This window comes from Oreochromis aureus, linkage group 20 (assembly GCF_013358895.1).
Source record: "Oreochromis aureus strain Israel breed Guangdong linkage group 20, ZZ_aureus, whole genome shotgun sequence".
Taxonomy (NCBI): Eukaryota; Metazoa; Chordata; class Actinopteri; order Cichliformes; family Cichlidae; genus Oreochromis; species Oreochromis aureus.
The window spans coordinates 1,907,249-1,923,027 of NC_052961.1; the positions used below are offsets into that span (position 1 = coordinate 1,907,249).

At 42.3% G+C, this 15,779-nt stretch overlaps 1 protein-coding gene across 4 annotated transcripts in view; it reads right to left on the reverse strand.

Moving 5' to 3' along the window:
* si:dkey-96f10.1 (6-phosphofructo-2-kinase/fructose-2,6-bisphosphatase) overlaps nt 1-15,779 on the reverse strand; it is a 28,186-nt gene that overhangs the window by 3,296 nt on the left and 9,111 nt on the right. For 3 of the 4 annotated variants that reach the window (XM_031729074.2, XM_039605067.1, XM_039605066.1), the window contains exons 2-13: nt 12,266-12,391; nt 4,873-4,969; nt 3,972-4,038; nt 3,057-3,131; nt 2,915-2,971; nt 2,479-2,600; nt 1,535-1,742; nt 1,297-1,443; nt 1,104-1,208; nt 728-857; nt 391-453; nt 147-211 (exon numbers count right to left, since the gene is read on the reverse strand). In XM_031729074.2, coding sequence (XP_031584934.1) covers nt 147-211; nt 391-453; nt 728-857; nt 1,104-1,208; nt 1,297-1,443; nt 1,535-1,742; nt 2,479-2,600; nt 2,915-2,971; nt 3,057-3,131; nt 3,972-4,038; nt 4,873-4,969; nt 12,266-12,391 — 1,262 coding nt within the window. Of the gene's footprint in view, nt 1-146; nt 212-390; nt 454-727; nt 858-1,103; nt 1,209-1,296; nt 1,444-1,534; nt 1,743-2,478; nt 2,601-2,914; nt 2,972-3,056; nt 3,132-3,971; nt 4,039-4,872; nt 4,970-12,265; nt 12,392-15,779 lie in introns of those variants that run through there. The other variant, XM_039605068.1, reaches the window with a different exon arrangement.

The following is a 15,779-nucleotide window of genomic DNA, read 5'->3' on the forward strand; positions in this document are numbered from 1 at the left end:
CATTAGTTCATGTTCAGCTTTCTGAGAATGACTGTGTGCGCGGTTCCTCTGCACCTCGGTCATTCTCAGGTTTCGGTAACACTACGACTCGTGCACGCGGCCCATTTGTGTTTAAAACAAAGAAGAAAAATCATATTCATATTTACCACCGGCTTGTCTCTGTGTGTGTTGACGGCCTCGATGTTCAGGAAGACAGATTCCACTTTGCAACCTGAGGGAAAAACAGAGGCTGTGATTGCACGTCGTGACTTCTTCCACCAGCACGCCGTTTAAAAACGACTTTCATCATCTTACTTCATGTTTGCTAGTTTACGCTGCAGGACGAGCTTGTTTTAATGCTACCAACAGAGGAGGACGTTAAAAGCAGAGGCAGAAGAAGGCGAGACTGACCGTAAGCGACTGGAGTGAGTTTCAGAACCGTGTGCAGAGGACACTTCAGGTACGGCAGCTCGTCTGAACACAGAGACAGAAATGTTACACTTGTTTATCCACAGCATGACACAAGTTCTGATTCCTGCCATCGCGCTCTAACCACAGAAATAAACTCAGGGAATCTCTATCATCCTTTCTTTGTTTCATGAAGAAAGAAATCCAGTGAAAGATAAATAAGAAGATGTGATCTTGTACTCTCAGCGGTGAGTTCATAGGGTGGTTTTAATCACTTTTCAATCACAAACATGAGCGTAAAGGCGAGCCTCAGCAAAGTCACTGCAGAAGAACCACTTACTAGCACTCTTGTCCAGGAAGTAGGCCAGCAGACACCTCATGACTGCCTGGTGACAGATGACTAGAACGTTCTCCTGCCTCTCCAGCTCCATGATGACCGGCTCCAGACGCTGAACGAGGTCCTCGTACGACTGAGACACACACAGTTAGATATCCGTCACTTTGCTGTCAACAAGTGAAACTGAACGAGGCTCGTCTTGTCCTCAAACACTCGGATTTATCATCCGACTCAAATGGGACCAAATTTTTAAAAATTACTTTAATGTTTTATTCAGTAAGCGATGAAACATGCGGCCGAGACCTAAACTCATAGTGACTCCTGTTACACAGCAGCTGCCCCCTGCTGGCCAGCAGGTGTAAGCAGGGTCCACACCCACCTCTCCTTTAGGGTAGCGGTAGCGATACTTGTCTTGGTCCCTCAGTGCGAACTCCTCGGGGAAATGCTCCTGAATCTCCTCGTACGTCATCTCCTCACAAACACCCTGAAGTGAAACACAGGAAGACAGACTCGGACCGTTTCTTACAAACGAGCAGAAATCATCTACGCGAAGCGGCCATTTCTTTACGTACGGCGTCGATCTCATTGAGAGCTTTCCACTGTTCGTACTGGACTCCCAGAGCCTCTGCGGTCTGGATGGTCCTCTTCATGTGGCTCGTCCACACCTTCAGGTCGCTGATGCACTGCCCACGCATGTAGGTCCCCAGACTGCTGGCAAACTGACCGACACGCAAGAGAAAAATCTCACTGACGACAACATGAACTGAGATGACGGGTGCATTTAAAAAAAAAATCAAACCAAAAACTAACCTTTGCCCCGCGAGAGGAAAGCCCAGAGTCGCCTCCGATGCGACCCACGAGGTTCAGTTCGCTCTCACCGTGGCGACACAGGTAGATGGACCTCGGGGTGACGTGGATGTTCATGAGGTAGTAGACGATCCGGCTCTGAATGTGGTCCTGGACCCGGTTCACCAGGTATCTGCTGCCCACGTTGAAGATTTTAATGTAAGACAAGTTCCTGCAGGAAGGCGAGGAGAAGAGACGCAAAGTATCAGCCCTCTTTAGCTTCCTGCCCTCTGCTGGACACAAACGGTTTATGTAACAAAGACACAGATCGCCCAGTCCGAAGATGCAGGACCAACAACCTGTCAGCCTCCTGAAGACACAGCGACGTATCAATGTGAAGCTCCTATAAAGATTTCATTCTTTAAAGTTGTTCATTTCTTCTGCCATCATATTTGTACTTAGTTACATTTGTACTTAATGCACATGTATTTGTTTTTTTCCTCAGTCTGGTGGATGCTCAGGGACGACTCAGAGTTCAGGATCTCACCCAAGATTCAACCACAGACTGTCCCATTAGTGGGCAAACCGCTCGGCCTCCTGAGCCACAGTCATGTGAGGAATCCTGCCGTATTATTGGCTCGTGTTTGAGGAATCCACCGCGGCAACCACTGGAACGGCTGAGAGGTACAACCCGTAAAACTACAAAGCTCTCGCTCCACATTTTATTACAATTTAAACATATTGTCATATTTAATGGACTTCAGAGGCATCAACTCAAACAAATATTGACTGTGCAAACATTAGATTAATCTGATGCTCATTCAATTCTAAATTGTCTGTGTAAAGTTATATTATTTCACTTAGCATGGACGATAGAAAGTGTGTGGCTGATCTGCCTCCACGCCCACGGTGAACCACGAGGTGTGGATGTAATTCAGAAGCTGGTTTTCCACAGCAGGGGTAGTCACCTGTCCTTGGTGTCATCCAGGGGGACGTAGGTCATCGTATAACATTCGATCCGCTTCAGGAAGTCGGCCACGGCCTCCTCTTTGTCACAGCCGGCGTAGTCCGGGCTGCTCAGCTTCACTTGCTGTTTTCAGGCAGAGAGAGTGGGAAAAGTCACGACTAAAGCACGACACATGCTGAGAGAGACGTGAGCTGCAGGCACAACATGAAGTCTGAAACGAGCCAAACTGAAGAGAAAACAAGAGAAAAGGACGGCGAAGCTGCAGGAAGGGTTTCTCCACATGTTTTTGTTGTGGAACAAAAACCAGTCCAGGTCCTGCCAAGACACCCGCCAGCTGGCACAGCGAGCTCGGTTCAGCCCGTTCCAACAAAAACAAACTGAAATCGCACCGGATCCCGGCTCCGAGCAGCGACTCGCCTCGGCCGCGGCTCACTTACTTTAATATTCTCAGCGATGATGTCGGGGTCGTCACATATCGACTCCACAAAGAAAACCTGAACAGGAAGGGAAACAGAACCTGTCACAGAGGTTTGACGTACACATTTCTATTTTTAATAAAGAAAAAGAAAGAAAGTTAACCTTGTAGCCGTTTTCTTTGGCGAAGTTCAGGATGACCTCTCTGCGGTCCTGGGTGGTGTTCGTAGCATCAAAAACCTTCAAGAGACAAACTTAATAAGCCCACACTGACCGACTTTAATAGCTGCTCATACAGGGATGTGAACATCTCATAAACCCAACTTTTATTCACTGTAGAAAACAACAAACCCTTAAAACTGAGACTTTTTACAATTTCCTGAAATATAAGGTGTTTTTTTCCCTTTTGAGATGCAAATAACCCCTAAAAATCCACGTAAAACACACGTGTTTCATGTTAGATCGATTTCATCGCATGGTTAATCTTTCTTTAGAACACGTCTCACACACACACACACACGTCAGGTAGTCATATCTTGCCCATTACCCTAACCCAATTATAACCCTGTCACTAAAACCACATTTTAAGTCTAAAAATGCCTTCAAACTCATGGGGACCAGGATTTTGGTCCCCATGAGTTTAGTAAACTTCCAATTTTTGATCCCCACAAAGATATGAATACACACACAGAGACACACAGAGACACACAGAGACACACACACACAGGTGCATAAACACAGGTGATCGTGTCTGTAGACTCGTCTGTAGATCGTATAACACGAGTAACTACAGGACGGCTGACTGAGTCGTACTTAAAGGCATGTTTAATGTTAGCATCTTTAAAGAAGTTTGCAGCCACATTCACGCAGAGAAAGACCAACGCAGAGCAAACGCTGCAGCTTTTGTGCTGAAACAAAGTGCCGACTTCTCTTCACGGCGTTTTAGGCAGATCAGATTTGTCACTGTAATTTTTTGTTTGTGTGTCCACTACAAACAAAAATGTGCTGCTGAGCAGTTTGGAGGAAGCTGCTGTTTTATTAATATTTTTATTTAAAATTGGAAATAAAAGCTTGACTCACCACCACCTGACCCTGCTCCCTGGTGATGTACTCACACACATCTTGGAGGGCAGCGACGGCACAGGCCCTGCGTGCACACACAGAAACAGACACACTAATGATGTAGGACACTGTCAGCAGGCGGGACTCAGCCCTCATTTCTTTGGAAAGTAGGAAACAGCTTCAGCCATTCGTGCTGCATTTCCATGTATGTTTGCACATGTGTTGTGTTTCATGCACCTCAGTTATGCCAAAGAACAGCTGGACAGCAGTGAGTGTTTAAAGTCTGACACATTAAATACTGCTGTGCTCTGACCACTGTGAGGGTTACAAAAGCTCAATATCATGTGTGTGGATATTATCTGCAGGACATCAAATGTATGTTTTTTGTTTCCACGTTTTCAGCTTGGAGCGTGATGAGCAGCACCTGTGGTTCAGTGGCGGCAGAGGAGAGAGAGGAGTGTTACAGGTCAGCGTGACCGACTGAACACCTGCAGGGCCGAGATCGTGGACCGTGAGTTTGTCTCTTCAGTGAACTGCTCCAGCTCCACGTCTCACTTTGTGTCACAGATTATTTAAGACCAGTTTTTGAGTCAACAACAAAAGTCTAAAAACAAAGTTTAAACAATTCTAACGAGCTTGAAAATGAATATTTGGTACGATAACTTTCAGTCTTTACGCCTAAACGACTCACAGCTCGGGTACAAGAACTGGACTGACAATGGGAGAAAAAAGCAGCAAATGTCCAAATAATAACTTTTAAAGACCTTCAGAGAGTTGGACACGTGTTGCTCACGAGCACTTTAAAAATGACGACGTAGTCTGGCTCCTCTGAAGCAACATGCTGTGTTTCAAAAACACAGCCTCACACAATAACACCTTAATGCTGAGGTGTGACAGACGTACAGCTGAGGGTTCGTACTTGCGGATCTTCATGGCCTCCTCGTTGTCGGGTCTGAAGAACTCGTAGCTGTTGTAGGAGCACGTGGCCTGTCTGCGATACTGCCCCACGTTAAACACTGGAACACACAGAAACACAATCCTGCTGACACAGTGACGGGGTCTGGATCTAACAGTAGCAATGAGCTCACACATAACACACCGCTAACAACGCTCAGACGTTAGAGGTGAGGCCAGATTTAAAGCTAAACGTGCTAGTGAGGATGCCATCTGCTGACTTTTAGCAGTGACCATCACAGGTTAGGAGAATGAGTCGTGAAGGATTATAACAACACAAACCACCCTCAGTGTGAAAGGAGCAGTATCTGTGGCTCACAGCAGCACACGTTCTAACCCACGATGCTTTCAGACAGCTGAAAAAGACCAAACTGCAGTTCCTCTAACGTCCAGCAGAGGCTCCAGCAGTCAGTCTGTCCCCATAGACCAGGGGTCGGCAACCCGCGGCTCTTTAGTCCTTATTTTGCGGCTCCGGGTGGTTTGGGAAAATAGAAGAAGTATTTAGCTGAAGTGCATTTTATTTGTGTTTAGTTCTTTTTTTTAAAACTTGTAGTTCTAAATTGGAAGATTATTGTGATTTTGAAATATAAAAATAAAATTATATTCAAAGGAGTTTGCAAAGAAAAGCGTCTGGACTTCTTTGAGTTGCTTGAAGCGTTTCACCTCTCATCCGAGAAGCTTCTTCAGTTCTAAGGTCAAATGGCCGAGTCCCAGATTTAAACCCAGTGGGAGTATCCCCCAAGGAGGACAAAGGACCCCTGGTGATCCTCTAATCACATGCGCCAAGGTGTGGCGGGTGTGGGACCTAATCAGCCAGGGTTTGGGTGAGTTCATTGTGAAACCTGGCCCCACCCTGTCATGTGATTTCCTGAGGTCAGATGCCCAGGATGTGAGTGGGCGTTTTGAGCGTCTGGGCGTTAAGGCGTCTGGGGAGGAACTCAAAACTGGCTTATAGATGGCAGACAGTTGGTGTGAATTAGAGTAAACCACCGCCTCTGTTCAAAGATGGTCGCTCACAGTGGACATAGATGGCCTCTTTCACTCCTCTTTCAAACCATCTGTCCTCTCTGTCCAATATGTGAACAGATGGGCCAAAAAAAACGCCCGGAAACATCTGGCATCCTCGAAGAGTGACCTTTATCCTTAAGATGCAGGTGCACCTGCATCTTAAGGATAAAGGTCTGTGCGCCGAGGTTTGGGACCAGAAGTCTCATATCACGGCGAACCCGGCGATGTTTGCATGGACATGCTTTTCATCCTTTATCCTTTTCACAGATGCAGCTGGTTGTAGCTTTTCAGCTCACAGCCCGCATCACAACAGCAGATAAAGGATTCACTCTTCGAGGATGCCAATGTTAGAATTTATGTGCAAATATGCCAATGTTCACATTTTTTGGACTCCAAAGAGGACAGATGGTTTCACAAAGAGTGGTCGAAAGTGTCAAATGCTGCACTCATCTATTGTCCAATGTGAGGCTGAACTCAATTTTTATCAATTTGTTATTAGAACTCAATTTAAATAAGTTACCAGTACTTTTTATGCAAAAAGGCTGATAAACTCCATTTATTTGAATTGTCTTAACTTAGAAACACCAAGCTGGAAGTTTTGCCTTCTCAGTGCGGAAGGATGAAAGATGTGTTTGAAAATGACGTGTTCCTCCTCCTCTCGGATCAGTCCGCATGTTCACGGTGCACTGGAATATCCTGAGCAAACCATCTCAAGATATTATTGTTGTCATTGCTGTGGATCTTTACCTGATACACTGACTGTGGTGAGTAAATGTTTACTCTTATTCAAACTGATTTTGTGGCTTCTCTTAGTTTAGCACCAGGTTTATAATCTTGCTAGCTAGTTAGTGTTAGCCTAGCGTTGCTGCTGTCGCTGGGCTCATGTTACTTAAAAATTATCACCACGCCTTAAAAACCTTACATAAAACTATGTGTGAAATTTTCTGTTGATCGTTTGAAATAAATAAGTGCGATAAGAGCCCAGACAAAATTCCGGGAGGTGTAGCTGTTGTCCTAGGTGTGGGATGTGGGGGGGATACTTTTGCAAATATGTGATATTTTGATAAATTAAGTAGATATCTGGGATTACATAGCTACATTGTCGCCAAATATCTTAAAAGTTAACTGACCCAGAAAGGGTAGTCTGGGGAAAAGGAGGATCGATTTGTCGCTGCGGTTGTCAGACCTGTGCTCAAAGCAATGGCGGAGGAGCGCCGCTGAAAAACTTATTACTTTTTTCTGGGTCACAAAATAAACTTTTAAGATGTTTTCCTGGATGACTGAGAACCTTCACAGACATAAAAATACGTTTTCGGAAATTATATCTTAGCTTTTGAACATCTGTGGCATTTTTTCAAATCGCTTTATTTAAAAATAAGCCAACTCTATGTTACAATGGCACAGCCATTAAGGATCAAATCAATGTTCTGTTTTTCTCCTCTGCTGGCTTCTTACTGTCTTTGAGGCCGATCGGGACCGCACTCCTGCTGTTGGACAGAAAGACATCAGTAAGACTTGGTTCAATATTAGATAGGCCAATTAATGGATCTTCGGATCCTTTAGATCATTACTTATTGTTTTATTTGTGCTTTGTTTGGGGAAGCTGTTCTCCTGTCTTCTGTTATTAGACAACTATGTTGAAAACTACAAACCGCCCGCAAACAACACAGATGACAGCATTACAGTCCTCCCCAAAAGATAGAAAGTCCACACTGTATATAGTAAAGTCCAAGATTTGCAAAATCGTTTTGTGCGCATCGAGGTTTGGGCCCTTTTTAAAATGAAGTCTGACATTATTGTATGTTGGGTGGTGGTCGAACTGACAATTTGGGACGATGTTTGCATGGACATGCTTTTCAGTCGTTTTCTCTTTGTTTTGACCATTAAGTTCATTTCCACATATGTTTGTTTGCTTGCAGGACAACACAGCTGGTCCTCCGTCACAGATGGTGTGGTCAGTGAAGATGGTCGCCTGCAGGTTCAAGCTCACAGCCCAACAACTTCAACTGTACTGAAGGGAAGTTAAAGACTTTCTTCTGCGACATTTGGATCGGGTGATCCATGCAGTCAGGTGCGTGATGCCTGGACTGGAAACAAGCATCCTTCAAATAATACAACACTGCAGACCACGCCCGCCAAACACATTAAACAAGGCACTTGTGACAGAACAATAAATATTTTATTTGATTATAGAATTTTGCAAAACAAACTGTGGTAGGCTTAAACTTATTTTCAGAATAATTACATCTGAAACTTTGTTTCATTGTAAGATTATAACAGTGATGGCAATATAATTGTTTGTTGTTCAGAACAGTGTTCAGTATGTTGGCTGTTGTAATTGTTGTTTTGAAAAAAAGATTTTAACATCATTACAAAATTGTTGTTAATTATTTTAATCATATTCAGGTTACCACAAATTGTTTTTTCATTTAGTTGAACTTGAAATGTTTGTCAGTAGGTAAACAATTAGTATAAGAGATAAAGTTATTCTTAATGCTGCAGACTTGCAATGTATAAGTTGTCCTAACAGTCATCTTAAGTAAACTTTAGTTTTTTGAGGCAACGAGTTTCCATAATTTTTTGAGTTCTGGGAACCAACAAGGCTGTACAGTGTCAAAATGAGTAAGTTGCTGCTTGGTCATCTTCGTAAACTTGATCCAATTTTTTGAGTTCTGGGAACAAATGAGCTTGTACAGAGAAGTTGTTAACTTAGTCATTTTTACTGCTTTACTCTTTTTCCATAATTTTTTTTGAGTTCTGGGAACTAATTAGACACATCATTAAAACACTTTTTCAGTCAGAGCTAAAAAGACTCATTGAACACCTTCAGTAGAGCAGGCTGTGCTGAAAGGCCAAACCAGACTGATATTTATCCAGAATATTATGTGTGTTACCAATTATGAGGATAATTGGCAGCTTAGAGATTGGTCTAAAATTGCCAAGAACTGACGGGTCCAAACCAGGTTTATTTGGAAGTGAATGGACAACAGATTGTTTAAACGAATGAGGAACAGTTCCATTTGAGATAGACAATAGCGAGGATGTTAGAGCCGACTGTCTTCAGCACATCTCTGAGAAATGGCGTAGGGGACAGGCGGACAAGAAAAAAAAAAAAAAAAAAACAAACACCCAAGGGGCACGTAGTTGGTTTCATCTGCATTATTATATCAGTAAGATGGGATAATGAAACTGGTTTAAATTCAGAGAAAAAGAATGAACATGTAGGTGGCTCTTTCCAGAATTTATGAGATTAGCTAAAACAGTTGGGTCAAGGGATGGCTTTTTAAACAATGGTTTAAGCTGAAGCCGATTAATAGAGATAAATTGATCATATTTAAGATTGAAGGATTAATAATTGGTTGGATTTGTTTAAGCAGTCTTGTAGCAATGGGGCCTAAAAGACACGTTGATGGTTTGGAGGAAGTTATTACTGAAGTTAACTCAGAAAGATCACTTGGAGAAAAATAGTCTAAATAAATATCAACAGTTTTTAAAGTAGTTGTACATAATGATACTCAGGGCTGGACTGGGACAAATAATCGGCCCAGGCATTTTGACTAGAGACCGGCCCACCAGGTATTATTGGTAAAGCCATAAAGCCTTTGAAAGAAAACAAACACTGTTGTGATAGTGATGTACACTTTCTTGTTGGTATATATGTATGATTTCTATGCATTTCACCACTTTGGTTGTAAGATTATTTATTAAAAGCTAGACATTTTAAATGAGAATAAGAAAGAAGTATTTCTTTGTGCCCCCCTTTCCCTGTTAATGCCCTACTTGGCCCCCTGGCAAAACTTTGTTAGACCTGCCCCTCCACAGCTACCAGCTGTCAGCTACGTAGAAAAGGATCCTGGTGTTATTTGTCTCTCGGAAACAGTTCATAACTTCTCTTCAACTCATTCATGTCACCTAAAAGGCATCAGACCTCCTCGGCTGTAATTTTTCCAGCCCAGAGTCGATCATGAGCATTTGGCCAGTCACCACCTTTCATTGTTTATACGTTACAAACAACAACAACAGCAGAAAAAAACACAACAACATCGGCCTATAAAAATGAAAAATTACCATCGGCCCACCGATGGCCAGTCCAGCTGTGATGATACGTCTGTGAGATTGTTATGAGTACCTGTTTCTGTAATGGTTAAAATTTTATTTGTGAAAAAAATCATGAAGTCATTATTAGTTAAGGAACGCTTTGCCCAACAGAGCTCTGTCTTTTTGTCAGTCTGGCTATAGTGCTGAAGAGAAACCTATGGTTGGTCTTATATTCTTCAATCAGTGATGAATTGTAAGATGCTTTACGGAGGGCTTTTTTCATAGAGGAGTAAACAGTTTTTCCCAACTAAATGATGATCTTCTAAATTAGGGCAATTGACCTGAAACTCACAATGTTGTCCTGGTTTCATGTCACTAAATAGGTGAAGTCACTAAAAGCTATAGCTAATGCAAATTCTTTTCAGAGGTCCTTCTCAACAGGGGTCTAATAGAGTTCACTAAACAGTGGAACCTCATTTGTAAGAATATAGACTCATCTGGAGACAGCAAGGCCCTATAGACCACTTCTTTTCCAGCTTAGAAGAGAGAAAGACCTTGAATAATTGGCATGCCTTCTTCCTGAACGAAGGCATGTGCAATACACATAAAGGCCATGTTTTTGTATAAATGTGAGCTTTTATCAGAATGTACGTGCTGACCTGTACACTACATATTACTCTTTTCTCAAAATGTGTTAATTACATAAATAAAATGTAATTTTCTCTGTAGCACTTCATGGATTTCATAAGCAGCACACCTTAGTTGCTCTGTGGATTCTTATAAAAAGCAGTTAAAAACCTTTCTGTTCAAACAAGCCTTTTGTTGATCTACGTATTTTATATTCTTTACATTATTTACATTTGGTCTTTTACATTGTGTATAATGTCTATTGATTGTATTGTTTATTTTAATATTTGTGTACAGCGCTTTGTGACTGCCTGTCTGTGAAAAGCACAAAAAACAATACAGTATTATCTTCATTTTAGATTTCAAAAATTATTTGCGGCTCCCAGTGTTTTCTTTTGCGTGGAAACTGGGTCCAAGTGGCTCTTTGGGTGTTAAAGGTTGCAGACCTCTGCCATAGACCCTGGGTAGGCAACTCCAGGCCTCGAGGGCCGGTGTCCTGCAGGCTTTAGATGTGTCCTTGATCCAACACAGCTGATTTAAATGGCTAAATGACCTCCTCAACATGTCTTGAAGTTCTGCAGAGGGCTGGTAACAAACTAATCGTTTGATTCAGGTGTGTTGACCCAGGGTGAGATCTAAAACCTGCAGGACGCTGGCCCTCCAGGCCTGGAGTTGGACACCCCTGCATAGACTCCCATGTTAAAACTTCATAGCAGACATAAGCATGTTTACAGCCTGACAGAACATCTGCTTCGGTCTCTATACACAAGCTCTGCTCCATAAAACTGGACAGCTTCACTGTGAACAGAACTGCAGATGGAAAACTCGTATGGAGAATAACAGATTTTTGCATTGATGAAGAAGAAAGATAAATGATTTGTTAGTATGTGCACAGCTTCCAGCTGTTATGACCATGAGGAGGAGGATGGGAATCTCCTTACTATCATTTAAATGTCATCAACAGGCTCATCAGATCCATGCTGACTGTAATGAACTTTGTAGATCCTTGAAATCTGACAGTGTGAGGATCCTCTGAAGGATGTGCTGCTAACACAGGGGTGGGCAATCTCAGTCCACGAGGGCCGGTGTCCTGCAGGTTTTAGATCTCACCTTGGGTCAACACACCTGAATCACATGATGAGTTCGTTACCAGGCCTCTGGAGAACTTCAGGACATGTTGAGGAGCTAATTTAGCCATTTAAATCAGCTGTGTTGGTTCGAGGACACATCTAAAACCTGCAGGGACACCGGCCCTCGTGGACTGAGATTGCCCACCCCTGTGCTAACATGTTGGTGTCAAATACCACACAGCACCTTCAGAGTCCTGAGGAGGCCTCAGCGCCCTGGAAGTGTTTTGGCAACACACAGCAGACCAAATAAAGCCTCCGGACAGCCAGAAACACCGCGGCCAAAAAGTTCCTTTGCTCTGGTCTCCATCTCTGTAACATGCCTGTTTATTCACAAACCTTTGACCTGAAAAACTTTATTACTCTGCTGCTCAGTCAGAGCGAGCACGTCTGTTTGAAGGTTTACAGAAATCACTCCAACCTGCATCAAACAGAGCAGCACCTCTGAACATGAGCTGCGGTACATTAAAGAGGGAACACCTCACACTAACAGATGTGTTTCCATCTGTGTGACGACGACCTGGTGTTCCAGTTTAGCCCCGCCCTGTCAGCCGATACCTTTGGTTTTGACGCCGATCCAGTTCAGGTACCTGGTGAGCTTCGTAGAGATGTAAGTTTTCCCTCGTGCCGGCAGGCCCACCATCACGATCATGGTCGGGGAGTTGGTGAACTGGGGCACCGAGGCTGAAACGTACAAACACAAAGATGGTGACTACAGGTGACCAGTGCAGGTGTGCGAGGAGGAAAACACACGGACGTTTCAAAGAAGCCGTAATGACGAACATTTCAAAAACATATCAGTCTAATAAATACTGACACAAACCTGCAAAATACTCCAGCTACTACATTACAATGCTAGCACTCTGTTTAATCACTGACTTGCACACTTCCTCGAGTGCAGGATCTCTACAGATGGCCCCGCCCCTCCCTGAGCCTGGTTCTGTCGGAGGTTTCTTCCTGTTAAAAGGGACTTTTTTCTTCCCACTGTCGCCAAAGTGCTTGTTTAAAGGGGGCCATATGATTGCATCTGCATCTGAACACAGCCAAGACCTATGGGCAGAAATCTGTGCCATCAGAAACTGAATTTGAATAAGTTAAATTTGAATTTGAATTACTCGGATTGAATCTGAATTGTAACTTGAATGAAAGCTTTTGAAAACTGAATTTGAATTAGTCTAATTTGAAATTGAATTTATGGTTTGAAAATGAATTGATTTGCTTTGAAACTGCATTTTATCCTTTAAAAATTCAGCTCTCGAATAATTTCACATTCACTTCTCACCATTCAGTTTCAGTTCTACAATTCAGTTTTTGGGACTTACATCCGGTTCGGTTCAAGCGCAGATTAATAGAACTACAGACTGATAGCGTTACTGACGGAATCTACAGCGTCTTGAGCTGAATTAAGACTTCAGAAGTCATTCGTCATGTCGAATGACCAGCGGATAAACTCTCAGGTTGGTAATAAATGTATTACATGTATAAGAACAAGTGTCATGTTAACAAATGATAGCCGTACAGTAACTTTTATGCTTATTGTAGCTGCTAGCTAAAAACGCTAATTTAGCCTAGTTTGCCCTGAATTCAGCTTTGACAAATATGATCGACTGTTTCTAGTAGAATTCCAAAGTTGTCATCTTGTACCCTGTTAGAGCCCTGTATGCTTGCAGAGACCCCTACAGTAAGGAAACATGCAAAACGCTGTCCAAACCTTTGTATTTGAGCTTTATTTATGTCTTACACAGCATCCCAACTCTTTAGCGAACTTAATAACTTCAGCTAAAGTGAACAGTTAATCTTATTCATTCGTGCAGCATTACTGGATCACCTCTGTTTGAAGTGATATAATATGATATACAACTATCACTGTGTTTAACTACCATAATAATTCTTAGGGTACTGAGTGCATGCTTATTAGTTGTTTTTTTAAACATGCTGCTCCATTGCTATGTTTGACAGGCTGAAGGTGTCGGGTCACCTCCTAAATCGACCATCTTTTACAGGTGTTTTGTGCCAGAAATGGAGTGTCCACTGAAGACTGAAGATACTGAATCTCTACGCCGTGCCATTGATCCCTCCTGTGCCTTCATCTAGACAAGAGACATCAACTTAACCACTCTCACATGCTCTGTACCTACATCACCTTCCCTGACAGTCGTAGTTTGGCTCATCTGAGGGTGAAATTATAAGAATGTGTTATTTTGCAAAGTGCTCTCTAGGGTTCCTAAATAAAATATGGCATTGAGGTCATTTCTTTTGAATTAATCCTTCTTCTGAAATATAAGAACCTCTCCTGGTTTAAATGGCACTTTCTGTTCCTTACTTCCTGTTCCACTCCCAACCCCAAATAGATGCTGACAAGCTGACACAGTAACATGGAAGAGGGAAAGAAGCTGGAAAGGACTACTACAAATAAACCCAATGCCTAACAATGAAAAATGTAAAATAAGAACAATAATAATAATAAAGATAAAAGATGAAGTAACAAGTTTTTGTTTTTTGTTTATTCCAAATGATCATCCAGATGTCTGTGATATGTGATGACAAACACCATAATGGAAGGCCTTTGTCATCACATGCTTAAACTCATCATATATTTTTGCATATGCTGAACAGGCAGTCAGACATGCTGTAACTGTGGGGTGAAAACTGCATAAACACCATACGGCAGGGGTCTCAAACTCCAGTTATCAAGGGCATGGAAAAGTTGCATGACACCGCCTTCGAGGAATGGAGTTTGAGACCCTGTCATATTCCATATGACAGGTGTGGTTGAACTTCATGAAGACTCTGAAGTTTCTCTTCTCTTCTGGCAGAACAGGAATGTCGCCTTGTCCTGTGAGCCACCGTAAGGATGTACTTAGAGTAGAACTGAGTGTCACCGGCCTCAGGCTCTTCACCTTTTCAAAGACAAAGCAGTCATTTAGATAAAATATTAGATATTGTTTACCTGTAAATGCACAAAGAGAATTTAGAAATGTAATTATTGTCAAGAGTGAACAAGCACTGATAGTGTAATTTACAGCTGTGGCCAAACGTTTAGAGAATGAGAAGTGTTGTTTGTTTATTTACAAAGTTTGCTGTTTCAGTGATAGTTGTATATCATATTATATCACTTCAAACAGAGGTGATCCAGTAACGCTGCACTAATGAATTAGACTAACTATTCACTTTAGCTAAAGTTATTAAGTTAGCTAAAGAGTTGGGATGCTGTGTAAGACATAAATAAAGCTCAAATACAAAGGTTTGGACACTGTTTTGCATGTTTCCCTACTGTAGGGGTCTCTGCAAGCATACAGGGCTCTAACAGGGTACAAGATGACAACTTTGGAATTCTACTAGAAACAGTCGATCATATTTGTTTGTCAAAGCTGAATTCAGGGCAAACTACGCTAAATTAGCGTTTTTAGCTAGCAGCTACAATAAGCATAAAGGTTACTGTACGGCTATCAATTGTTAACATGACGCTTGTTCTTATACATGTAATACATTTATTACCAACCTGAGAGTTTATCCGCTGGTCATTCGACATGACGAATGACTTCTGAAGTCTTAATTCAGCTCAAGACGCTGTAGATTCCGTCAGTAACGCTATCAGTCTGTAGTTCTATTAATCTGCGCTTGAACCGGAACCGGATGTAAGTCCCAAAAAACTGAATTGTAGAACTGAAACTGAATGGTGAGAAGTGAATGTGAAATTATTCGAGAGCTGAATTTTTAAAGGATAAAATGCAGTTTCAAAGCAAATCAATTCATTTTCAAACCATAAATTCAATTTCAAATTAGACTAATTCAAATTCAGTTTTCAAAAGCTTTCATTCAAGTTACAATTCAGATTCAATCCGAGTAATTCAAATTCAAATTTAACTTATTCAAATTCAGTTTCTGATGGCACAGATTTCTGCCCATACAAGACCAAGGAGATGGTAATCGACTTCAGGAGAACAAAGCGATCTGAGCACTCTACCCTCTACATTGATGGGGAGGAGGTAGAAAGGGTAGAAAGCTGTAAGTTCCTCGGAGTCCACATCTCGGCCGACCTTACCTGGTCCACAAACATCTCCCACCAGGT